Source organism: Neodiprion virginianus, chromosome 1 (assembly GCF_021901495.1).
Source record: "Neodiprion virginianus isolate iyNeoVirg1 chromosome 1, iyNeoVirg1.1, whole genome shotgun sequence".
NCBI classification, from domain to species: domain Eukaryota; kingdom Metazoa; phylum Arthropoda; class Insecta; order Hymenoptera; family Diprionidae; genus Neodiprion; species Neodiprion virginianus.
Window position 1 is genome coordinate 13,880,308 of NC_060877.1, and position 27,007 is coordinate 13,907,314.

Consider the following 27,007-nt stretch of genomic DNA (forward strand, 5'->3'; position numbering starts at 1 on the left):
AAATTATATGAGGTAAATATGTATAATCCTGGAGGTCTGATAGTTTGTCTAAAACTTACAGTAAACCGTGTGCAGCCAATCGACTGTGCAGAAATTCGTGTTTCCTTTGCAATTCAAGTATATTTATGATTATTTTTTCGTTTCCCGCTAGCCCAATTAAGTTACTTGTTGTATATGTATATGACTACATAAATTGCTAAAGTGTCCGAAGTTTGAAAACTGCAATATTTGCAAGAAACAGACAACAATAACTTCATACCGCGTTCGACAATCAAGGAATTCAGGATTACTTTTTCATCCCATAAAGGTTTCTACCTTCCCTTGAAGTCAAAGAACAATTGGATCATCGTTTGACGTCTAGAATTCAATTATGAATGGGTATTTTGTGATAATGTGACATTAGAATTCCCGGGTTAAATTCACAAAGCAGGCATTTTGAGCTACTGTATTCAGTATTATATCACTTAAGTATGTGGAAATTTTCTAAACATCAAAATAAAAAAGTTTTCCGAGACAAAGAAAAAAATTGCCAAGTTAAGTATGGGTTGAATTTCACCGGAAATGATCATAATGCATTATTTTAACGACAGTAAAAATATTTTTCGTCGTACTAAAATCTTTGAATTGAATCATTTCAAGTATGCGTGATTAGAATGTATATCAAATTCGTGCAATTAAAGAATCACTAACACAGATAATGAGCACGAATTTCAATGCTACACGTACACACATAATCGCCCACATTACTCACTAGCGCAAGTAGTGGAGAATAGCCAAACGTCTGTAAAATTTCACTTGTGGAGCCATCGTTGCATTACGTCCCTGTCTTACACCGTTGCAAGGAGTCAGCATGACAACATAATCCCAATTTTTAATCCGATGCGGAAAGATTCGATACCTAATGATCTGTTAGAAGTAAGTAGGCTCTCCTGCATCGCAAACGAGAATATTGTCGCGGTACGATGTCGCCAATGAATAAAGTTCCATTATCTTTCGCATTTACTGAGTTTTACCATTTTCTCTCAGTATACGACATCTTTGCTTACCTGTACGTCTTGAGCATCTAGGCTGTCTAAATTTAAGTAGTCCAGATTTGTACAATTATATGCCAGTAAGACACTGTACAGTGGAAAACACTTTAGTCTCGTTGGTGGCAGACTTTCATCTGGATTCACTAGGCTGTTTGGACCTTCGCCCAGTTTGGTAACTTGCACCTCTGGCTCCTGGTGATAGGTTATCTGCGACAGAGAAGTAAACAGAAAGTTAAGAATTGTAACTTATAACGGGGAAAGTAGTAGACGGATGCGGATCCATTACCCGCCACTTCTCCACAAAATATCAGTAATTAAAACAAAATTACAGGGTTGCGAATTTTGATTCGTTCTGTAACGGATCGAGTTATCTCTTAAGTCGATAATGGAAGATCTATGTACATTTGTCACGTTTATGGATGAACACTGTCCATACGTCTCTCTTAACAATTAAATCCGAGCGAGAAGGCCGCTAAGTTCGCTCATCATACTGCATATTCAAGTTTACGTACAACTATCAGCATTATGGATGACATAAATTCACTAGTCCTTACAGGGTTAGTTATCTGTATTTAATGAGCGTCATTTTGTTGCCATTTTTGACAGCCATTATATCGTACTTTGTAAATATTACAATTAACGGTTTACGCCGTTCAATTCTAGGGCATGTCGTTCCGCGCTGTAACATCTGTCCGCTGTGATACCAGAGGATGATGCCATTTATAACAAGGTGAATATGAATTACTGATCATCAGATTTGACAGAAGACGTTTCGGAAGCCATTCAAATTGCCCAATTCACTAGTCCCGTTATATTCTCGGTTCTTTGAAAACTGAAAGAGCCTGTTTTAATATTGTGAGTCGCCATATCTACCCATTGTATGTAATATATGTATATATTGCAACGTGGCATTTTTGATGCTCGTTACAAACGGCTCCCTGAATCCTAGGCGCAACTAAGATTAGGGGTTTTTCGATATCGATTACCGAAGGATTTGAAAAAGAGTGCCAGATCTGGAATCATGCTTCCGAGATTCCGAGAGGGGACACTGTAGCGAGTAGCGAATACGATATTTAGGGCTTTTTGTTTTTTGAGTTTCAATGGCATCAAGCAGGAAGTTAAGAACGAATTCGAGGAAATTGCAGAGTGGCGGAATAACGACGATCTAGAAGGAAGAATGTCGAGGCTGCGGAGGGGGAGCCAACGAAGATCCCTGCATCGCGGGAATCCAAAGCGGACGCGATTCCCGCTGGTGGACGGCGCGTAGCAATCTCGACTGCTTACCATGCTAACAGCTGACCTACAAATTTGCGAAGGACCGACTAGGGATGAGAGAGCACTACACCGCTCACCCCCGAGAAATCATTGAACTACGTGGAGGGCAAAATTGCGATCTAGCATTGAGTTCTGCATCGCGATGCCCCAACAGGCGCGCGTCGAGTTGTGCAATCTACGAAATCCATGGCAGATCAATTGTTGTGTACGAAATCGGTGTTGTGGCAGGTCGTCGATTTTGAAATCACTCTAGTTCTGCCGATTGACCGAGATAGTGGCTCGAGTACGTTGTCGTCAGCGAGTTTTTTTTTTTTTTTTTGTGGTCCAGAGAAATATGATGCTGCCGAAAGATTACGAAGGGGTTGACGAATTTGTGGCGTGAATGTGGGATGGTAAGCGTTACTAATATTCTTGCGATCGGATTTCTAAAGTAATAGAGAAAACGATTGCCGAATGACGAATAACCATTTTGAATTTGCGTTGTCGGAAAGTATTCAAAATTTGTTTTTGCGGATTCTTTTGCTTGATGACCGTAGTCTAATAGCTAGGGAGCTGGGTGCCAAAATTTCTAAATGATCTGATCGTCAGGCAGACATTATTAATATCAAATTTTGTACCATAAGAAACATTGAGGACCGCGTCTGTCACCATGACAGGCCTGCGTTGTCAATTGACAGCGCTTAAAAAATTTAAAAAAAGGGTGTGCTAAATAATTTGTTCGTGTCTGCCTCTTGGACTGATGGTCAGAATCATCCTGAAAACGATCAAAATCCAGAGGCAGACATCCAGACCTCTGACTTTTGTACTAGTAAATTTTTTAACTTTTTTTTATGATTTAAAAATGTGTATATGAAATGTTTGCTCGGCAGACCTGAATCGTTCGATTAAAAACAATGTGAAGGGCCACAGAAAAATGGTCTGCCACCATGGTAGCGCTGAGTTGTCAATTGACAGCGCTTAAAAAATGTAAAAAAAAGGTGTGCTAAATCATTTGTTCGTGTCTGCCTCTTGGACTGATGCTTAGAATCGTCCTCAAAACGTTGAAAATCCAGAGGCAGACATCCAGACCCCTGATTTTCCAAAGGCAGACCATTTGAATATAAATTATTTTTTTTTAACTCTACGCTCGCGCTAAGCCACAAGTAAAAAATTCTGCGCCTACGAAACCTTAATAAAAATATCTAATGTTACATACAAGCAATCGATAGGAACAATTTTAAAAACATATTGAAAAAATTCGGGTTCTAAATCTGTTACCTGCCGTCCCGCAGGTATAAAATAAACTGTATAGTTTGTCTTTCTTTCTTAGAGAGAAGAAAGTGAGAACGTTATAACTCCGTAGAGAGTTGGGGCATACCTATACATAGATATATGTGTAGGTATACACCTATACAATAATATACACCTTAGTCCTAAGTTAGGTTTAAGTTCGCTCCAAGAGACAGATGTAGTGGTTTTTTGTTAGAAAATTCTTTTTTTTCTTCCACGCGCAATGATTAGAGATAGACAGGACAAAACTAATATTGCAGTTCTCACTAATTAGACGGTAATTAATAAGAAGTAAAACAATCATACAAATTTTTACAGAGATATAAGAAATGCGAGATGCTTCTAACAACAGCCATACATTTCCGCAAAAATAGCCTTATATCTATTATTATTTAAAGGTTTGATGTTACTTTTCGTTTATTTATACCTATACGTACAAGACGGACAAAAGCAAATAAATAAACATTGAACAAAAAAAAAATTGATTTATTAGATATTCAAGTAGACGTAGTTTCAGAAATGTATGAAAAATTGGGTAAAAAAAATTATTTTCCTTGTTTAAAGCCACTTTTCCACAGCGATGGATTGGGAGAGGCAGCATTACGCCGTGGCCAGCAAGATCTCCAGATCTCACCCTACTGGATTCTTCCTCTGGGGATACGTTAAAAGCAAGGTTTACAAAACTCAACCACTAAACTTGGAGGATTTGAAAAATAGAATTACCGCAGCATGTCGCTCGATCACTCCGGCGACATTACAAGCCGTGCAACAGTTCACGCAAAGCCGACTGCAGCTATGTGTTGAAAGGGAGGAGAGCAGTTCGAAAACTTTCTGAAATGATACAATTCTAATAATAATAAACTCTTATTATGATCCCTCACTTGTTGTCATATCGTGACTTTATTTCGTATTACCACTGAATACCTGTACGGAGACTGCGAACTTTACTTTGATATCAACACGCGGGCTATGCCCTAATCCGTCAACAAAGCTCCTCCCATTCTCGCTGTTTCAATTGACTCGCTTCAGATTGGCTAAGGAGTACGGCCTGATCAGTCGACTGAGCTCCTACCATTCTGGACGTTTTAAGTGATTCACCCTGTATACTAGGGGGGCTCCGGGCGCCAACCCCTATTTTCAAGTTTTGTTGGAAGGGGGAGGAAAGATAAGAAATGTGGAAAAAAATAAAGGAGAAAAGGTAAGAGGTCAGATTTTTGTAGGTATAGGGATGTATATGGTTGAATCCCTCATTCCTATATGGATGTATATACAGATGGTGAAGGGTCAAGTCTTCATACGTGTTGCGGTATACTATATGTAGTGTCAGGGGTTGAATTATTAAAGGTATAACAGTATATACGTAGGGTGAAGGGTTGAATCTTCATAGCTATAAGGGCATAGATTCGCAGGGTGAAGGGTTCAATCTTCACAGGTATAATGGTATATACGTCGGATGAAAGGTTAAATCTTCATAGCTATATAGGCATAAACGTAGGAGAAAGGGTTGAATCTGCATAGGTATGCGGATGTATACTGTGACGCTAATTTCTGTTACCCTCAGATGAGGATTCACCGTTGAAACTTTGGCGCGATAACGACACGGAACAATACGAAAAATAACTAGAGAACCCATTGTACGGCTGGCTAGGCTCAGGTACTCACACGAACTGGTAGAGTTGCGGTATTCAAGGCAGCTCACGATAATTAAAGAATTAAGAATATAAAGAATAAACCTAAATCAGGGGAAATTAACGGGTCAATCAGTCCTATATTATCGATTACGTTACCAGATTCAAGTCAGTCAAGTTAGATGGCAACGATAGCGATAGTTAATAAATCAGGCAATAATAGTTTACAGAAATTTTTTTCGGGTGGCGAGTAAATGCGGCTTCAGACAGGGGATCGGCAGCAAATCCGAACGACGTTACTGGATGGCAATCGCGGCGGATCGCGACGAATGGAGGGCCTCGCACGAGGCTACGGAGAGAGCGTCAACGGAGAGCTCTGCCGCGAGGGAATCCAAGGCGGACGAGATTCCCGTTGCTGACGACAGGTACCCTCGCGAAGTCGTCACCACGCCACTGCCAAGCTACGGGGTACCCGAGACTGGCCAGCCAATCAACACCCCGCGACAGCGGAATTCAACGATAGCGATACGCTAGATTGTAAGAATTGCGTAACGAGAACCCCAATTCGATCGGGAAAATTTTGACTATGGATGGCGCCTATGTTCGGGGCATGTTCGAATTGCGGCTCCGATTTGCAGGACTCGTCACTTGAGTCCTGGCGACATTTCGCGACAGTCGAGTAGGATAGAAATTTACAAAAAAAAAAAACCTCTTTGAAGTGTGTGTGCCATGGCCGAAACAAGAGTTGGCGAGTTCTTGGTGTGGTTGCGAAGCGGTAAGCGCTATTAATTCTTTGCGAACGCATTTCGAGTGCAAGTAGATCGGCGCACCGTCACCCGGTTGGCCTAGCCCTTGTTGAGTTAGAGTAGTACTCGAAATTCGTTTGCCGATCTCCTTGATGATGACCGTAGCCTGAGTTTTCGCGATAACGCGTAGAGTCAAGTGGATCCCTGTAAAGTCTCGCGTAGAGTCACGGTTTCGAGTGGGGAACAATCTCGGTTCGAAATTGAGTGCGGCCAAATTCCGCTGCACGGGGTCTCGTCGAGTCTGCGTACGTAAAAAGGGTCACCTCTCGGGGGGGGTCGCGTGTTACCGTGCGTAGATGCTTGGTTTAGCGGGAAGGGTTGTGAACTTTGGGGAAATAGGGACTACGACTGGAGCTCGGATGCGTCATAATACGCTACACACTTGCACGATCAGAAAAGCTTCCTAGAGTTATTAATTTGGTCGCGATTAGCGCGTCGAGTCACGTCTTTTTGATTTAGTTTACGAATTCTTGTGCATCAGTAAGGTGGCGACTAGCGCCCGTAGAAATAAGATATCAGCGAGATTTAATCACGATTGCAATTAGCGCGTCGGATATGATCTAGATCACGTTTTGTTTAGCGGTTTATAATTAAGTGACGAGTAGCGTCGTAGTCGAGGACGATCGCGGGCAGCGCATCGAGTCCGATTTTGTTTTTGGTTTTTGCGAGTTAGGGTATTATTAAGACGGCGACTAGCGCACGTAGGCCGTAGAGGTCTCCTAGATTTATTCACCTTTTTTTCTATTATTTGGTTTGTTTCTCCCTGTCTTATTTCTTTTGGATTAAATTTAAACCTTTGTATTTGGAATCGCGAAGGACGACTTGCGCAGTCGTATTATTATTTTTATTTTTATTTTTTTTTGTAATATCGCTGACGAGAAATATATTATTGGAATTTTATAGTGATTTGGCCACACCACGCGTTGGCTTACTTGTGTTGCATTTCTCTCTACCCAAAAAAAAATTACCCCTCCCCTCTCCGCGGTACTGAGCTATCGAGTATATGGTCACGGTATTTCGCATCACCGATTTCGAGGCGTGTTAATCACGCCAGGCGCCCAACAAATCTCGCGATATTGTTTTAGGTCCAGGGTACATCGTGGACGCCGATTTATTGTGCACGAGGTGAGTTTTCGGTCATTTTCTCCGAGTGACCGAAGAGCGGGAAAAATCCACGTCACACTTCATAGCAACTAGTCTTGCTCACTTCTGTTTCTTCTAACTTGTTCGCTTACCTGCTCGTATTAGAAAATTTTCTTTACCGATTAAATATGCTTTTCTCCTTGTACTTACGTTACTTACGTTGCGCGCTAATGCTTTGAGGCTTTCTGGCTTCTGTCTTTAATCTATGTATATGTATTATCACTATGTGTACCTATGCCAGTCTATCTAGCTGTGCTGGGGTGAGCTATGTTTCATCGATTTGTTTTCATTTTCTTGCTATGTGTTATATTATCAATCGCTATGTGTAAGTCTATTCATGCCTTCACGTGAACGCCTAGTCGTTGGTATTTCATGTTGATGAGTTTCGGAGCTATTTCTCTTCAAAACACTATCGTTTCATTGCTGTATTGGAAACCTGGCTGAAATCTCACATAGCTGATCAGGCTGTTCACTTGCCAGGTTACAATATTCTTCGCTGCGATCGCACTGGTATTGGTGGAGGAGGTGTAGCGTCGTATGTACTAAAATCTGGCATTTTCGATGCGCGTCCCAAACGGCTCCCCGAACCCTAGATGGAGCTCGAAATTCGGGATCCCGCGGATCAGACCGCGAATCATTTCGAAAAAGAGCGCCAGGACAAAAGTCACGCATCCGATACTCCGAGGGGGGACAATTTTCGGTTTGGCAAAGACGATTTTTCAGGATTTTTGTTTTTTTTTTTTGGTTTCGAGTACATGCGGCATCATACACGGGATCGGCGGCAAATTCGAACGACGTTACAGAATTGCAGTCGCGACGGATCGCGACGAAAGGAGGGCCTCGCGCGAGACTACGGAGAAAGCGACAACGTAGAGCTCTGCCGCGAGGGAACCCAAGGCGGACGAGATTCCCGTTGGTGCCCGGCGAGCCGTAGCCTCCCCCTCACCACACTAACGTCAGGCAACCTCGTGAAGTCGTCACCACGCCACTGTCGAACTACGGGATACCGGAGATTGAACAACCAATCAACACCCCGCGACAGCGGGACTCAACGATAGCGATAAGTTAGCGTATAACAATGTCGTAACGAAAACGCCAATTAGAGCGGGAGAATTTTGGACAACGGATAGCGCCTATGTTCGAGGCATGTTCGTATTGCGGCTCCGACTTGCGGAGCTCGACACTTGGGTCCTGGCGACATTTCGCGAAAGTCAAGTTCGAGATCTAGAAAAATTAATTAAGTTGAGTGCGTAATGGCTGAGACTGGTGTAGGCAAGTTCTTGGTGTGGCTACGAAGCGGTAAGCGTTTTTAATTCCTTGCGGACGCATTTCGAGTGCAATTTAAATCGGCGCACCGGGCAACGGTTGGCCAGTTCCTCGTTGAGTTAGAGTAGCACTCGAAATTTGTTTGCCGATCTCCTTGTTGATGGCCGTAGCCTGAGTTTCGCGATAATGCGTAGAGTCAATTTTGTTCCAGTAAAGTCTCGCGTAGAGTCACGGTTTTGAGCTGAGTCGATTTCGGTTTTGAATTGAGTGTGGCCGAATTCTGCTACATAGGGTCTCGTCGAGTCTGCGTATAAAAAAAAGTGTCACCTTTCGCGTAGGTCGCGTATTATCGTGCGTAGACGCTCGGAATAGCGGGGCGGTTTGCGAACTTTTCGGGGATGACGACTGCAACTGGAGCACGGATGCGGAATAATACGTTATAATTAGGCACGAATAAGAAGCTTCCGAGATTCATTAATTGGTCGCGGTTAGCGCGTCGAGGCAAATTCTGGTTTTAGTTTATGAATTATTGTTTATTGATAAAGTGGCGATTAGCGCACGTAGAATTATTGTTAATTAGTAAGGTGGCGGCTAGCGCCTGTAGCACAAGGAATTTTCTGGGTTTATCCACGATCGCGGTTAGCGCGTCGATTATGTTTTCGGTTTAGTTTTTGTCTAGCGGTTTATTGTTAAGTTGGCGATTAGTGCTGGAGCTAGTAGAAGACGAACGCGGTAAACGCGTCGAATAAAATTTTTTTTTTTTTTTTTTTGGAGATATTGTTTATTATTGAGGCAGCGACTAGCGCAAGAAGGAATAAGAGGTCATCCAGATTTAGCCGTTTAATTTTCTTTCTTCTTTTCTGTTATATTATTTTTTTTGGTTAGTTAAACTAAGTATTGAGTACGACTTGCGAATAGCGCGTTTTCAATTATTATTTTTTTTTGTTTTGTGAATTTTGAGTCGCAATGAGCGACGTTTAAATAATTATTTTTCTTTTTGTATATTTTTTTTTGTATCATCGTTGGCCGAGAATATATCAGTGGATTCTATCATTGCTCTATAAAATAACGTGTCGGTGTTGCGTATCTCGCTCTCTCCCGTTACCTAAAAATTACCCCTCCCCTCTCCGCGGTACTGAGCTACCGAGCTTATTGTCGCTGCATAGCGCATTAACGATTTCGAGGCCTGTTAATCACGCCAGGCGCCCAACCAAACTTCGCGAGATTGTTTTTAGGTCCAGGGTACAGCGTGGACGCCAAATTATTGTGCACGCGGTAAGTTCTCGGTCATTTTCTCCGAGTGATCGAGGAGCGGGAAAAATCCACGTCACAGTCCATAGATCATTGAAGGCGAAAGTTCTTGTAACCTCCACTTCTGCCTATTCGGCGAGGCCTGAGTTTTTAATTGCTGAAATTTCCGGCGTTGGTAGATCTGAGATGGCCTTCTCCGTAGTATATTGTCCGTCTAAGATTGGCTACATGTCAGATTTTGAGGAAGCTTTCCTGCAGTACAGTCAAGCCTATAAAAGTAATATTGTCATGGGTGACTTCAATGCAGACTTGTGTTCGAATAGCTTTGATGCTAATAATCTGAAGTCATTCCTCTCTAGTGTGAGTATGGATATTGTTCCTGACCGTCCAACGCATCACACTGCTACAAGGAGTACATGGCTTGACGTCTTCGCGGTTAATGACCTCTCCAAAGTCTCGGATTCTCCACAATCACCTGTCGCCTTTGTATCAAGTCATGACCTGATTAGTATCAGTTTTCTGTTTATTTCTCATAGAATTGAACCACGTGAAATCACATATAGAAACTTCAAGCTCTTTAACTCCCAAGCTTTTAAACTTGATATTGAAGCCTGCGACTGGTTGCAGGTATTTACTGCTACCTCGATGGATTCCAAGGTTGATTTACTCAACACTTTTGTACTAGAGACGATAAATAAACATGCTCCTATTCGCAGAGCCCAGCTAAGACTTCAGTTCCGTAACTGAATGACAATATTAAGACGCTCATGAGAGAGTGGAATACTGTCTACAAAGCTTTCCGGAGAACTAAATCACGTGTCGTCAGAGATAGATAAAAGGCCCTGCACGGTCGTGTAATTAATTTTCAGCCGACTAGTTTCAGTAATATCATCCTGATCAGCGTGTGTTATTTAATAAGTATAGATTTAATTTAAATATTTTATATATTATTATATGTTTTTTTTATTTTATTTCACTTTTTTTTTCTGTTGTTATATTTTCTTTTCTCTCTCTACAGGGGATACAGGGCATGATCTTATATATGCTGCTGTCAGGTATGGTGTGCCCAAGCAAGAGGCACGTGTTATTCGATACCGGCCGTGGGATCGTGTCGATTTTGATGCTGCTTCTACTGCCCTATCTACGTTGGACTTCTCACAGTTTGCGTTGCTGCCCTCAATGGATGAACGGTTGTCAATATTCAATAACCTTATGAATAAGGTACTAGATTGTGCTGTTCCTGTCAGAGAATTTACTTTGCGGCGATCACCCGCGCCTTGGATATCGCTAGATATCAGAAGTCTGATGAAAAAGCGCAATGCCTTTTAACGGTCCTTTAAGAGATCTCGCAGTGTGGAAGTTTTCGCCGAATATGTCGCGTACCATAGAGATGTGAAGCGTGCTTTAGCAGCCGCCAAGACTACTTACATACAAGAGCGGTTCAATACTTGTGGTGGTGCGCGATCGTTTTGGCGTGAGATGGAGAACCTTGGTCTTGCCAAGTGTAAAAATCCACCGGCTGCTTTACCTAGTGGGATTACTGTCGATGATCTTAATGAACACTTTCTGTCTAGTACTGTGACTGTGCGGTATGATTGCCCAGTGGTACAGAACCTTGCCGAGAGGCAGATAGAATCCTTCATCTTCTCACCGATCACGAACGGATGTGTCAACAGTGCGCTGTCACGTATTACAACCCGTGCATGTGGCCCTGATAACCTTGCGATACAGGCGTTTAAGACATTAAAAGATCTACTGATGCCGCTGATTGTATATTTTCTGAACTCTCTATTAACAACGGCATCGGTTCCTTTGTTGTGGAAATCCTCAATTGTCATGCCTATAGCGAAGGTTCGCGATCCCACTGGCCCGTCAGATTTTAGGCCAATATCGCTTCTCTGCTCGCTCTCTAAAGTGCTTGAAAGGATAGTATATGATCAACTCGCGGTGCATCGTGCGCGCGGTAATTATCTCGATCCACGTCAGACTGGATTTCGTGGGGGTATGGGAAGGCAATCAGCCGTCTTGCGTTTGGTGGATGACTGTAGGATTGCGATTGATGATCGCATGGTTACTTTGGTGGTGTTTTTGAACTTCTCTAAAGCGTTTGACGTGGTAAACCATGCGCTGCTTCTGTCGAAGCTGCGAACTTTCGGACTATCTGACAATGTACTTGAGTGGTTCAACTCATACCTATCTGACCGTATGCAAGTGGTTCGTGATTCTAATGGTACGACCTCGCGGGTACGTCCTCTCCTGACAGGTGTACCGCAAGGCAGTGTTCTCGGACCGTTACTATTTTCACTTTTCATAAATGATCTCCCCCATTGCCTCTCGCGATGTCACCATCTACTTTACGCAGATGATCTTGTGATATATCTCAGTTGCTTGCCGTCTAAATTGAACGAAACATTAGCCTTAGTTAATGCTGATATTGGGAGTATCTGGTTATGGAGTGTAGAGAACCGTTTTAGACCGAATGTAGATAAAACTAAAGCCATGGTTATTGGCAGCTCTAAATATGTAAACGTGGTCTGTGCAACGCCGCTCCCTCCTCTCAGTCTGAGGGGTCATCCTATTGATTTTGTAACCAGTTTTAAGTATCTTGGGGTTATAATAGATAGAACACTATCATAGACGGAACACATTACTGAAGTGTGTAAACGTAGCGCGTTTACTCTATATCGGTTGAGGATGACAACCTATGACGTGGATGTTGCGCTTAAGAGGCGCCTGGTCACGTCTCTTGTCCTACCGATAAGTGACTACTGTGCAGGAGTGTTCACTAACCTTTCTGAAGGCCTAGATAGGAAAATTTCTGTTGCGCTCAACAATTGTGTGCGTTATGTTTTTCGTCAAACGCCGAGAACCGAACAGCTCAAGTGCTTGGGAATGTCAATTTATGTAAATTAATTAGGTTATTCTTGTTTATATTATATCTTAACTCTTAAACTCCTGTATAAGTGTAAAACTATGTAAACTCGTCTAGTCTGGCACGATGTAATATCAAATATTCACTTTACGTGCAATAACAGAGGATGTGCCGGTGCTGTCTCAACAAAGCAAATAATATCGTTAATGGGAATGCATTTATTATTATACGGTATTCCGTATTTTGAACCCAGAGATAGATAGTTCCGGATTTCAGTAGGTATGACCTGGTTAGTTAAATTGACACATCATTCCTTCGGAGTGTCGAAACTCTTTTGGTGGTTATGTTCTAAGCACCGCAATTTTTTGATGTTTTTTCGTGATATGAATTGGAACTTGTTCTCAGAACTGTTAATGTCCAAATTGAACCTGAGCAGATTATGAGATTTATGGTTTTATTCATGAAATTGAACGATTTGTTGATCTAATTGTCATGTAAGAGAAACCACTTGCCGATATGTATGTGCTATTTCTAGGTTAACAACAGTTCGCTGCAATTGACCTACTGAATTCTCAAACGACTTTTCATTGATTAAATGAGAAAAGTAATTAAATTTAACGTTCAGAATCGAAGGAATAATACATTTCTGTTTGCATTTAAGGAGGAATACCTTCCTGTTTTTCACTCTCGAAAGCTTATTTCCAGTTTTCCTAATCTTGTTAATGATGATGCTGAAATAGTTAAAAGGTTATGAAGTGTTCATTTATTGTCCAGGTATTCTGGAAAAGACGGCCGTACGTGTGCTGTTTATATTATATCGTAACTCTTAAACTCCTGCAAAAATGTAAAATTACGTAAACTCGCTTAGACTGGGTCGATGTAGTTACTATCAAATAGTCACTTTATGTGCAATAGCAGACGAACTCTAACCTCTATATCAAAGCGCTGTTCAACAGCAGTTACAACCTCCAACCCAAGTGGGTAAACATCAAACTTTTTTTTAAAGTATTTCTAAAAAAGAGCCTAAAGACGGCTAGCTAGGCCGATGCTGAAACGTCGCCGTGATCAAATGATAATCAGGCATTGATTTCTTCCTTGACCTTCCCCAACCAATTCCTCATCGGAATAATTATTTCAATCATGCATAGTGATAGTTGGCATAACTCAAATCTAATAAACTCATAGGAATTGGGGAGCTGAACGAGAAAACCTGAGTAGCTGATCAGCAGATTTCCGAGATTCATGTACATCGAAATCTGTAGTTTGTAATGATTCAAATATAACCGCTCATTGTACACGGCACGATCGGATTAGGTTAGACCCAGGGAGTGGGGCACCTGGCCGCAAATTTAAGGAGAAAATTAGGTGGCTTGGTCTACGTCTCTCCAGGAGGAAGGAGGTGTGGAGGTGTTGCTCTCTGAAAAGAAATCGTAATCGATCCAACATCGACCAATTAAAAATAATAAAGTAAATCTAAACTACGAGGACATACCTTTCAAATTAAAAATTAAATACTCCAAAAGCCAAGCCCAAATTTAAAAAGAGATGATATAGAACGAAGAAATAATAAAAGTGCAATAAAAAAATATAGTGCCTTGACGAAAAACGGTTATTGACAATTATTTATAATCTCAATAATATCCACCAGTTTTAACCATATACACTGTTTTAAACAATATACACCTGGAATGAATGAATTGTGGAATGGATGAATGAATGAATTTTAAACCTAATGACGGCTCATGTGTGGATATATTTATAAATAAATTAAAATTTTCACTCTACTATTCATAGTTTATAAAAGATTTTTAATATTGATTTCGCATAATTTTTAATTTTCAAATAATCTTATAAAGTCAAGGAAGAACTAAATCACGCAGCAAATCGGAATCAACTCTCAACTTCCTCTTAGAATGTAATAATTGGATAAAATAAAGTTCAGGAATATTTTTATTGATGGGCCATTGATGTTTCCAAATGAGATTTCACATATGTATTTTCCATCTCAAAATATAGACTGTGCGTAAATTGTAAGTTATTTGAAGTTAATCAATTTCATATTCTTGTGGCTTCCTGGTACTTCGTGTTTAGCCGTCGATCTCATGTAAAAAACCAACAATTTGTACTAGTTGGGCATTGTATATGTTGAGGCTTTTAATTCGTTGGTAAGGCATGATAAAGTGTCACAAAATAGCTCTTTTCATTTCCTCGATGTCATCCAAGTGGTCCACAATTCCTGTTTGGTAATAATTTTTCAATGTGTTGATCTTCGTCACAGTCAGTGCTCCAGTACCCTTGCCACCTTTCTTTTCTTGAAACAGCTTAGGAAGTGCAGTTCCCAGCCTCTTAGCGACATGGTTGATGCATTTTTCCTTTTCAACAGGAGTGTCTTCATAAGGTCCCATCTCCTTTACGCCTAAGCGTAACCTAGTTCTCGCATCTTCATCGGACTTGCTTATAAAATATAATGCTTATACAAGTAAAGAATACAGTCAGTAATGTCTGAATAGTAGCGGTACTACACTAGTGCCCAAGTCTGCGATCAAAACAATTCTGCTTCTTTTAACAAGCTCGCCCGCTTCTTGCCTCATGCATATACATTACATACAACACAGGTGCCAGTCCTCTCTTAAAAATATGATGTGACGATCGAATCTCGTCTGATTGGCCGGTGTGTCGTATGTAAGTTTGACAGCGGGCACGCCATTATGCTTTCAAGGAATATAGCGGTATTTAGTCATCGTCGTCGTGCCTTACTGCATGTGGTGTCAGTTTGACAGTTGGCACGGTGTTATGCTTATCCATCTGTATAACCCAAAATTGAAAATAATAATGAGAGTTTATCATCATATCATAAAAAGGTGAAGGAAGCTCACAAGTTGTGTGATACAATGAACGTGAGTGCTGCAGCACCGATAGACTGTCAGACGCGCGCTTTAGCGTGTGTGCAGCACCTAGTACATTATACATCTCATTTAATTTTTGTCAATGGGTCTCGAACAAACTTTTTCCGCAGCCATGACCTCCATGAGGCCTCATGCACCAGTGAAATTCTTGTTGCACTCTTTGCTAGATTTATGTCTCTCTAGCCAGAGAGCATAACGAGGTGAATCTTCGCCAAACTCGATACAAGCCGTCATACACATTTAGCAATACTTCGATAGAATTTCAAAACGAAGTACAAGTCCTGTTACGACGTCCAACGCGATTCCAATTTCGTACATAGACGGGTGACCTCGCTCTGGCATGTACCATCAAAGATGACGCTGATGTCTGTCACGGGCTGATCTTGTAGCTCTTGATGTATTGCGATATGTGTAGAGCGATATTTTCTCTCGCCTCGCCTAAATCTTGTGCCCCAAGCTTATGAGCTTCCCGTGACAGAAATTACAGATATTATTAGTAGGTTCAGGCGATCATAACGGAGATATCTGCGGCGATGCACAACATTTCCAGAGCTCCGTATCCCAATCCAACCAAAGTGATTTCCTCAACTATATCTTGGGTCACAGCAGAAGGTGAGCTTGAACTTTTATTATTTTTGACTCGTGGACTTGAATAAGATTCAACAAGCACAAATCCACAATCACTGCAATTTAGTAATAAGTTCCATTACGCATTTGCACGAACGCCTTTTACTTCTTACAATTGGTACACTTCACGGTTTTCATTTTACTTTGAAAACACGAAGAAGTAATCAACATAAAATCACCTGCTACAACAAGTGCTCGACAGGTGCATTTTAAGCGTGATTAGGCAAGGCAAGGCAACCACTACGCCCTGCTCGTGGCTCTGCTACTGCTGCCTGTTTTTCGATCAGGATCCCCCGAGCATCTCTCGCATGCTACTGCCAGGCCTTACTTGTTCCTTTTAGCTGTCACCAACGTCAAATAATTGTATATATTTTGTTCAAAACTGCACAAAGCTTGTGAAGGCACACATCGATTTCATTCTCAATGATGGAATTTTGTAGTATTCCTAAACAAGATAATCGCCATTTCACGCCATCATTCAAAAAATATGCGTTAAAAAATTTGTTACTGCTACAGAGGGGAACTCGCAAAGGTGCATCGCTCCTTTGATTTACAGGAGACTTTGCATTATAAAAGAGCTATAAAAATAAGTAAACAAGTATTTTAACTTATACGTAAACGCTCGACTATTTCCGAGAAAAGGACGGTCGAACGTTCCGACGTGCTTCAGCACACTGCTCGCTCTGAGCGTTTTTGAGTAACCCGGTAACGCAGTGGCTATAGGTACCTATGGAACCTTAATTTCATAGCTTGTGTTCATGTCCTATGTGATGGTTTTTTTTCCTATTTTATACGCCATCAGTCAAAGTACGTTTTTTATATGTCCTGCTGCAACAATATACGCTTTATTGAGTATACAGAGAGTAATAATTTTTTTTTTTTGGTTAACGCTTTGTGTATATATAGATAAGGATTCAAAGATAACTTTTCTGTGAAAAACCAAAGCTCGATTTTTTTGGAAATTGTATTCTCAAATGTCAGTACCACCTGCCCTTAAATAACGCGAGTCGAACAGATTTAGTAAGGAATTCTAAATTAATGTAAAGCCGCATCGCAGTGATAATTTGATACATCTAAGAAATATAAAAACAAAGTAGAAAACTGGGCGATGAATTTAAAATCACTGATTCAATCTACCCAGTGCTACAGAAGACGAAATGGATGGCATGACTCAAATTCCACGTACCAGCAAGAAAGATGGCGTACTTACAGTACGGTCTCACCTCTTTGGTATCCTTATCTGTGCTGAGACAAGCATGTAGAACTCTTGTCTTCGTATTTCTAGTGCTTCTGTGTGCCTCGAAGAAGCTCCGCGGATCCGTCAGAACCAGAACTCCTCTCCAGTTCATATTTGACTCCAACCACGTCGTAGTTGAAATAGCTCCCACCTAAATATGAACGTTATGAATGGATCAGTTAGTTGGCCGACGAATGTAGAAACGTCCCATCATTAGGATCGTATTTTGACAGGAAAATACATGCACCGATCTACGAACATTTTGGAACCTTTGCAGATTTTAGGGTAAGAATTTCGATTCGCTAAGATTTTGATATGATATAGTGTACGCTCAGGTATGAAAATCTTTTTATTCGTAGATGTTCAATCTGCACTGCGTATAACGAACCCGTTGATCATATTTTTCAGAGGCATCCATTAATTATATGAGCTCAAAGTAGGGGGGAGGGGTCCAGAAAAATCTCACCAAATCTCATTTAAAGGAAGGAGCGGGGGGTATGAAAATCTCACGTCAACATTTTAATTCAGAGAATATACACTATAATAACAGATAACATTTTGTATTACAAAATCAATCCCAGGCACAGAAGATATTAAATATTAGGTATATAGTGGTATGAAGCAAAGAACATGAGCATATCAAATAAATTTAATTATTTAAAAATAACAGTATAAATCTCATGTGAGGGGGAGGGAAGGTCCCACCACATCATACCAAAATTCGCCAAGAGAGAAGTGGGGTTGGTCCAAAATAAAAATAAAAAAATCTCACGTAGGTAATGGACACTACCTTTTAGAATTAAGCGTTCGCTTAAAATTATTAGCACTTCTTTAAGGTATATCCTTCCATCTCTGTTTGATCCCTATTTGTCTTAATATTTCTTATTAGGGATTTTAAGGGTCTTTTTTGCATTTTAATAACGACAGTTGAAGTACGATCACATATGTGTTTATACTACTCGCATGGTAGTCAGAACCATCGACAGGGAATGTGCGTCGTGTTCCTTATCTAAGCAATGCACAGAATATGGCCGCCGTTGTGCGAGCAGGATAGAGCATCGTTAGTGCCAACCGCTCTCTCTTTCTAAGACAGCTATTGATCAAATATCCCATGGACATAGCTCAAACAAGGACACGAACAGACGCGTTCTGCTACTTGTCTCTTTCTACTCGATAGACATTATTTTTGGCCTGCTCTTGCAGTCCATTTTCTAAGTCGGTGGTCAGAACTGAGGTTCGCGAGCACTCGTACAAGTTCGTGAATACTCAAATACCTCAAATCCTCTTTTTTAGATTTCAAAGTGAAAGTCCAAAATGAGATGTTTTTTTCTTTTTCCAAAAAATAGAACAGTTTAAAAGTATAGTCTGAAGTTTTCTGAATTGGATGGAAATGGAATCATAACTGAATTGGTTCAAATACTTACGAGATCTAAGACTTGTGTGAATTTTTTTTATGAATAACTAAATTGTTTCAATTTTTCCGTGCGAAAATGAAAGCATGCCAGAGCATACCCTAACATTTTTAAGGTGAAATAAAAACGCTTTCAAAACTTAATCAGTATAAATATTCCTCCATTATAGGGCAGAATTTCTCGAGTGTACCAGCCCCAAAAAACAAAGTTATCCGATAGCGCTGACAAGTGGGCTTATTGTAATCCTATTGGATAGTAGTTCACACACTAAAAATTAATTGATTTCATCAAATATTGACTGGGGTAGAGGGAATACAATTTATGGACTTTTGTGGCTATGCCTTATTCTCAAACGCTTGTAACTTTTTTCCTGATGCAAAATACAAAATTTCACCTGAAATGTTTTCGATAGGGTTCTTCTCCAATTTTTAGTACATCATAACTATTTGGACAGAAAAAGGTTTTTTGACGTCTACATTTGGAAACTAAAAATTAATTTAATTTTGCTTCAAAGTTCGATACTTTTTTGTATAATTTCAAAAGAGAGGTGAGCTTTTTTCTTAAAGGGTCGCCCATTTTCAGAGAGGAAAAGTCATTAGAGTTCGTACAATTGACCGACCAGTAATCAGATGCTCCGACGGAGTAGAAGCAGCGCGCCCTCAATCAATGCACGCACGCTGGTAAGCTTCCTGAAACATCCTTGTTCAGTGACTGAGAATAATATGTGTTCGGGCCATTGTGATCTAGCTAACCGCGCTCGCTCAACTTGCGTCAGCGGGGGATGCCAAATCTCGTCTGGACAAGGAGCCGAGCGCGCAATGTGCATTTTGAATTAGTTCATCACGGTCGTCCATCGAACGACGATCGTCGGTGGCGCTCAGGCGAAAGGGCCCTGGATCCCTTCACATACGGCTCTGCTGAGTAAAACCATACGCATTCGATGGTCAATGGCCGAGGTGAGCGGCCGTAAGGTTCTAGATTCTCTGACCCTTGACCATACGCCCTTTACCAAAAAGGACAGCAACAGCTGACGAACCCTCGGTAAAGGGCATTACAGTACCCGTCAAACTTCTTGGCCACCGCGCGAGGTGGTGGGGGAAAGTTTGCGCATTGTACACTTACGTGCAAAAATAATATGTCAATGAAAAACACAATTTTTCATGATTGCGTTAGCTAATATAATCACTGAACGCGAGTGTACACAAGAGACCAGCGCTGCAGCGGGACGTTAACGATGCGCTGGAGGCAAGCGTCAACTGACCAACCAATCAGAGCGCGCCCCGCCTCCGCGTCCCGCACCACACCACCAAAGAGACCTATTTTTCGTTTTTGCGCATTCAAGGTCGTTTGTCCAAGAAGTTTGACGGATACTGTACAAACATTCAATCGAAAATGATACGCAAATCAAACGAAATTCAATACGAGCAACACACGTAAAACGCGCGAGATCGCAGTGGCACGAGCTAGCGGGCTCTATACATTCTTACATATGCAAATACACAATTGTCAAATCGTCAAATTGTCAAATGGGTTTTTATGCCGCAAGGCTTTTCCCACAAGAGCCAATAAACATAGAAAATCCGATGGCTCAAATGCGGGACGTTTTTATTATTTTCAATTCAAAAAAATTCTTACCCTTCATCCCTCATATCCCAAAAAAATATATATACAAAACTACGAGGCAACTTCGCAACGAAGGAGCTTCGACAATACAATCCTCATAATTTCTCATCTCGAATAATATTACACGCTGTTATCAGAACGGTCATATGTTTTATTCACAGTAAAGTAAAGTCAGTAAAGTCTCGTAGTGGCATCTCAAAACCTAGTTAATGACACAGGGCTATTTTCGAATATCACAAGATAATAATAAATTATTTGTGAGCCCATTTCCAGGTAACCAAAATTTTTTTATTCCACGGATGGTGCAGGAGAATACTTCAAGACCAAAAGTGCCTTTTCTAATCTCAGGGTTCACACATAAAAAGACAAGCGGCACGTTCTAGCTTGTAATGTTCTCCGAAACATCTTGTACTCACTCTCCAAGCTTTATTTCAGAGATAAACTGAAATTTTCTTTAGTAGCAAAGACAGTCATGCTACGACAACTGACAAGAAACATCCGCGAAGTGTCCGCTTCTGATTTTGATGAAACTTGGTAGAAATATTAAGTATGCTAAAATAAAAGATGCTGTTTAGTAACCTTACAGTTGTATGTTTCCTTCTATTATGATTGAACTAATAAATTTCTGTATGTGTGGATTTACGCTGTCGAATTCGCTTCCGCCTTCAATGAGTGAATGATCACCTAAGATTATAATTCGGCAAGGGAGCAGATAATCTGTCAAGTCGCTATTCCCAGAATTGTGACGCCACCGAAGGACGGCTGGACGCTCGATGATACGACCAACCACTTCTTATAAAAGCGCCACCGCGGAGCGACGCTTACTGCTAGTTTGACTACCGCCGAGTTGACATCAGCTTTGAGTTTCGCAAGACCGCATATCTTAGTTAAATCACAGGTTGACAATGAGTACCCTCCTTTACTTTACCGCACCTAGTTCGTGCATTGTTTGTTCAGGCACCTAGTTCGTGCAACCTTCTTGAGAGCATTTAATTCATGCACTGTACTTGATTGCACCTAGTTCGCGCTATATTCTCGAGACGACTCGTTCGTTTACAATCATGAAACGCATTATGTGTACTATTTCCTTGAAGTCTGGATATTGTCTACTCACCTTTGAAAATTAACCAACTTGTGCCTACATTTCTGGACTACCTCCTCAATCAACAACGAACTAACACTGTTTCTTCACTTTTCAGATTCTTCCAATACAGAACTACTCACGCTACGTTATAACACCACGCCACTCTTCCGATTTGCATCAATTTTCTTATCTTACTTCAGTTATTATAATTCTCTTTACAATATATCTTTTCTTCCCGCAGACTCAGTTTGGTCCTTTAACCGATTCATTTGAGCCAAACCTTTATATCAAACAGATGCGTATTTTTTCATATCGGCTGAAATTAATTTCAAGGAGGTGAACTATCCCCCTGAAATGCTATTTTTTACAATTTCTAATATATTGCATAATAGGGCCTAATGTACAGATTGTAGGGAAACTTGATTTCTAGATGTTTCTGACGGTGCTCTTTCCAAATCTGAAGTCCAAATTTGAAAGTTCAAAATGGCAGATCCAGCATGGCCGACTTCAATAACGAAAAATCCATCGATTTTCACCGAAAGTAGGTGGAAGATATTTTCGAGGTCACTGATCATGGATCTGACCATGAAAATTCGAAATTCGAAGCGACGAATTCAAAACGGCGTTAGAAAATCATCACAATACCCGCCATCTCTACGAAAATTGGTATCCATATTTACTTCAATAAAACTTGAATATTACAACGCATACATTTGAAAATTCTTTGAAACAACAACAATTTATTACAACAGGTTGTTGTTAGAAATGTGCAAGATAGTTGTACATCCCAATGCTGTCCATCTAAGACAAGATATCGAACATCTCAGCGCTATTTACACGCCTGTGATACATCAACCATAACTTCTAATTATCGACTGTACTTGCTCTTGACCTCATCTTCTTATGATATTTTCGTATGTATTTAACCCGTTGTCTCATAGTCTATGCGTCTTACTACTTGCTGATTTCGTTCTCTTTCCGTTTGCACGCTGGAGGATCTACAAGTTTAAAAATCAATCTCCGTTGAAAATTTCGGTTGTGTGCTTAAACTAATTTATTGACTGAGATGAATGCGTGGGGGTTTCGTATCCCTCTTTTTTTTAAATTAACATTAGTTTTTTAGTCTAATTTGATTTTAATTATTGTTTTCATCATGTTGTTCATCAAATTTGAAAAATTCCACGTTATTACTAGGTAATTTCTTTTCAGTTATATCGGCACAGGTTGTCTTTGTTTGTCTCATAATTCTCTATACAAGATTAATTTCAAGCAATTCACTCGTGTTACCTATTATTCTTTTGTCGTGACAGATGGTTCTGTAAATATATAATCGTTCTGAGGAGGGCCCCCACCCGAGCCGAAATGTAAAGAATTTTTTGGTTGTCATTACTGACCTTCATTTCCAAGAAAAATATTTACTTCAAAATTATCGAGGACAAGAAACTATTATTCACATTCAAATAAAGTAGGAACTTTACATGTGTTGCGATATGAAGTTCGTAAGATTACAGTCGAGGTTTAAAGATTCCCGGCCCTCCAAGAGCGCTTGCGATGCTTAGGCGGGAAAGTAGTATCAGTTGGTCATGATGGCGATGGGAGCTAAAGGCGCATGTGGCGAGCCCGCCCCTCCCTTTCGAAATTATCGATTCCAAGTGGGACGGATCATGGAATAAATCGACCTCTTCCGCTCCGGGGACACCAGCCGAACGACATCTGTGACTTCGCAAGATCTCGTCTATCTCCGCCTAGTCCAAGGGAACGTGACCAGATTCAACGAACATCGTCAGGATCGGTGGTTTGGCCAGCGACCATTGTCGACAAAATATATATCTAACCAACAGACATCATCACCCCAGAGATACCGAAAGAGCCAACGGGGAATCATCTAACCAACAACACTAGATGAGTAAAAGGAGCCATTTTGTAAGACCACGAAATCCAATGCAATGTTGTGAAAGGGTGCGGGGTGAATGAGAGGGTATATAAAAGGAGTAAAATATTTAGACGAAATGTAATTCTTCTTTCGAAAGACCAGTTGATTCTGTATTTTGTTATTTAGTTATTCTTCAGTGTTTCAGATCGAAATAATGTGTAAAATAAAATAATAACTCGAGGGTTTTGACTAATGATATCCGCATCTCGTTGGGGTCGTTCATTGAAATATACACGTATATATATATACATATGTATAGTGAGAATATTAAATATAGTAATCATTAAACGAAGATTTCTTACATTTGGCGCCCAACTAATAGGCTCGATATAAAATTAAAGTGTAAACAAAATCGGTCGTTGTCGGTAGTGTATGGCAAAGGAAGATAGGATATATATGACACAGTCCGGTCGAAAATCAAAACAAACATTTTTGAATTATAGATTCGACGAGAGATCGAAGAATATCCTACAAAAAAAAACATGCCGATAATACCAGAGGAAAGAGAGAACGACAGAACCCGGCGTAGGGAGATGGAAGAAGAACGAGCGGATTTGGATCGACAACGGCGCGAGCTTAAGAAGCTACGCAATGAGCTTAGCGCTCGAGAGACCGCACAACAACAAAGGTCTGCTAATTAAGGTCAACGTTCAACGAGTGCTGAGGAAATAACGGCAATTATAAGTATTGTACAAAACTTTCAGGTTGATCTTAAAATTCCGAAATTTCACGATCAGGTCGATAGAAATCCGGTAGAGTTCTTGGAGGAGGTGGAGAGATTTTTTAAAATAAAAAATATATCAAATGAAAGAAAAATAGTGGTGATAGAGCAGTCGTTGGAGGGAGGAGCGAGTTTATGGTTCGAGACTAAAGCAGATGGGATTGATTACGAGCAATTGAAAAGAATCTTTTTGGAAGAGTTTTATTCTGTCCCTATACGAGTTCAATTGAAAAATAAATGGAATGATCGAAGATATTACGCGCAAAATGAATCCTTACAGACCTATTATTATCGTCAAGTCAAAGAAGCGCGATTTTTTATACCTCAAATCATGGAATATGAAGTATACTATAACATAATATAGCAATATCCACTTTAGGTCAGAGAGAATTTAGTCATGGTTGATTGTAGCGATGGGGCCGCGATAGGTCAAATTCTCGGGAGCTTCGACGCTATTCAGAAAGAGAGAGAAAAATCTCGCGAAAATAAATCGTATTACAATAACGGAGATAATCGTCATCAAAATCAATCGGTGAAACAAATCAATATACCCGGTTCGGGTTATCAAAAAAAATATTACGAAGGGGGGAGAGCTCAACGGGAAAGATACGACAATCACACAGGATATAATAACTCACGTGCGAATTACCAGCGAAATAATAATAACAATCCGAACTCGTTTAAATTACTTGACACGAGGGTTCCGCCTCCATGGACCTCGAAGTACACAAACGCTCCAATCGCGAATACATATCCAGAATCGAGTAATAATTTAAACTAAAATGCGAGACACTGTACAGTGGTCCGCCTGTGCGTCGGCAAGACTTTGATTTCGTAGATGATTTGTCGCGAGAAATACAAGGAAATGAGGACTGCGAAAATGAGACAGAGGCGCAATCCCTTGTAAGGTGTCTTCATTTAATAGTGGAAACTTTTGAAGTTTTTAATAATTCAATTTTTTAATTATTTTCACGATTTTTTCATGGGAGCTCTATGGGACTTGAAGACTCAAATCAAACGGCATTCCCCTTCGTTGACCTTGTATTTTTAAGAAAAAAATAGTTTTTTACTCCAAAGCAAAATCCAGCTTAATTAGGACCCTTTTCATGAACTACTATTCTAGCAAAATTTCGCATAAATTTGAAACGCTGCCAAGTCAAGAATTTTCCATGTAGACGGCCAATCGACCGCTAAAATTTTTCGTCTAGGTATACTTTATCACTACCTACACGAATTATTATTAATTACCACGTTCCTTTTTATATACGGCCTCGCAAAATTAACTGATTTCTGAAAAATCGCTGTTTTCAGATAGCTGTAACTTTTTTCTATCAACTCGAAATCGCTTGAAATCATCAGGGAATATACTTCATTCTATCCTCAAACAACGCTGAAAATTTCCAGCTAGGAGTCGAAGCTGTTAACGAGCTGTGAATTTTCAAAATGTTCAAAATTCCCACATATATTTTTCAGTCAATTTTATAGCTTATTCGTCTGGACTACTTCGCGACTCGTCTCTATCACGGTCACCTTTGCTGGTGCTTCTTCGCGTTGGGCAATTCCGCGCAAATAGTATATTATGTGCCTAGGGCGTAAATGACGGTTTTACACCTGAGTGCTGATCGCCGCGCGCGAGGGGGTAAATCGTACGCCCGTGGTGCATACGATATTTTTTACAACAGTGTGCGGAAAATTCGGTCAAATATTAGTAAGGTAGTCCCCGTGTCCAAAGATTTTGGAAAAGCCGACCTTTGACAGACCACTGTGCTACGCGGTGGCGTCTAGGGGCGAAGCCCCCGCCGGGGAGTCGAGGGGGGCGAAGTTCCTCTCAACGTAAAATATTTCATTGTTGAAGATATAAATTTGATGAACTGGTGAATTCGAAAAATTAACGACGGAGTCAGGAATCGAACCTGGTATCTAGAGATGCTTGACCGGAGCCTTACTCCACTAGACCACCTAGCCGCCCTGACTCTGTTGTCGTTAATTCTTCTCATCACCAGTTTAGTTCAAATTTTTCTATCTAAACTTTCTATTCACACATACAAATTTGAACTAACTGGTGATGAGAGGAATTAACGACATCAGAGTCAGGGCGGCTAGGTGGTCTAGTGGAGTAAGGCTCCGGTAAAGCATCTCTAGATACCAGGTTCGATTCCTGGCTCCGCCGTTCATTTTTCGAATTTACCAGTTTATCAAATTTATCAAATTTATATCTTCAAATCACAAGAAAACAAATTTGAACTAAACTGGTGATGAGAGGAATTAACGACAACAGAGTCAGGGCGGCTAGGTGGTCTAGTGGAGTAAGGCTCCGGTCAAGCATCTCTAGATACCAGGTTCGATTCCTGGCTCCGTCGTTAATTTTTCGAATTCACCAATTCATCAAATTTATATCTTCAACAATGAATTGTCTCGTAACTAATGATAATGCATATCCGCATTTCAATTATTAGACGGTCTTTGACCGTCTTACGTGCTTCCCATCAGAAGCGTAAGATTCCAACATGTAAACATTCCTTATATACATTCTTACATCGGGTGCTTAAGAGACGAAAACTTTCTATTCACGTAAAATATTTCAGTTCAAATTTTTTAGTTCGAAAAACGTAATTCATTTTTTATTCTGAACATTTATCACATCGATACATTAACGAATCTTATCAGAATACTGTTTTCAGAACTTTTGTTTATAAATGGGATGGTTTAAAAAATCATTAAATTTATGTTTAATAATATAATCTTTTGTCGATTAACAATCAAATTATAAAAATTATAAAAATTAACAAATCCATGTCAAATAATCTTTTGACAATTAACAATCAAAGTATAAAAATTATGAAAATTAACAAATTTATTTGACTTATAGTCGAACATAATTACATAAACGTTGAAACATAATTCGATGCTTGTATTAACCTTT

The 27,007-nt window shown here is 40.3% G+C and overlaps 1 protein-coding gene and 1 long non-coding RNA gene across 3 annotated transcripts in view; one reads left to right on the forward strand and one right to left on the reverse strand.

Moving 5' to 3' along the window:
* Positions 1-27,007, reverse strand: part of LOC124299694 (protein Star-like) — an 83,473-nt gene that overhangs the window by 21,458 nt on the left and 35,008 nt on the right. For both annotated transcript variants that reach the window (XM_046753098.1, XM_046753020.1), the window contains 2 exons: positions 17,298-17,462; positions 1,047-1,238 (listed from right to left, as the gene is read on the reverse strand). In XM_046753098.1, the coding sequence (XP_046609054.1) occupies positions 1,047-1,238; positions 17,298-17,462 (357 nt within the window). The remainder of the gene's footprint in view (positions 1-1,046; positions 1,239-17,297; positions 17,463-27,007) is intronic.
* Positions 23,140-24,237, forward strand: LOC124300418 (uncharacterized). The gene is made up of 3 exons (XR_006907213.1): positions 23,140-23,353; positions 23,807-23,991; positions 24,068-24,237. It is a non-coding gene; the product is annotated as an uncharacterized LOC124300418 (long non-coding RNA).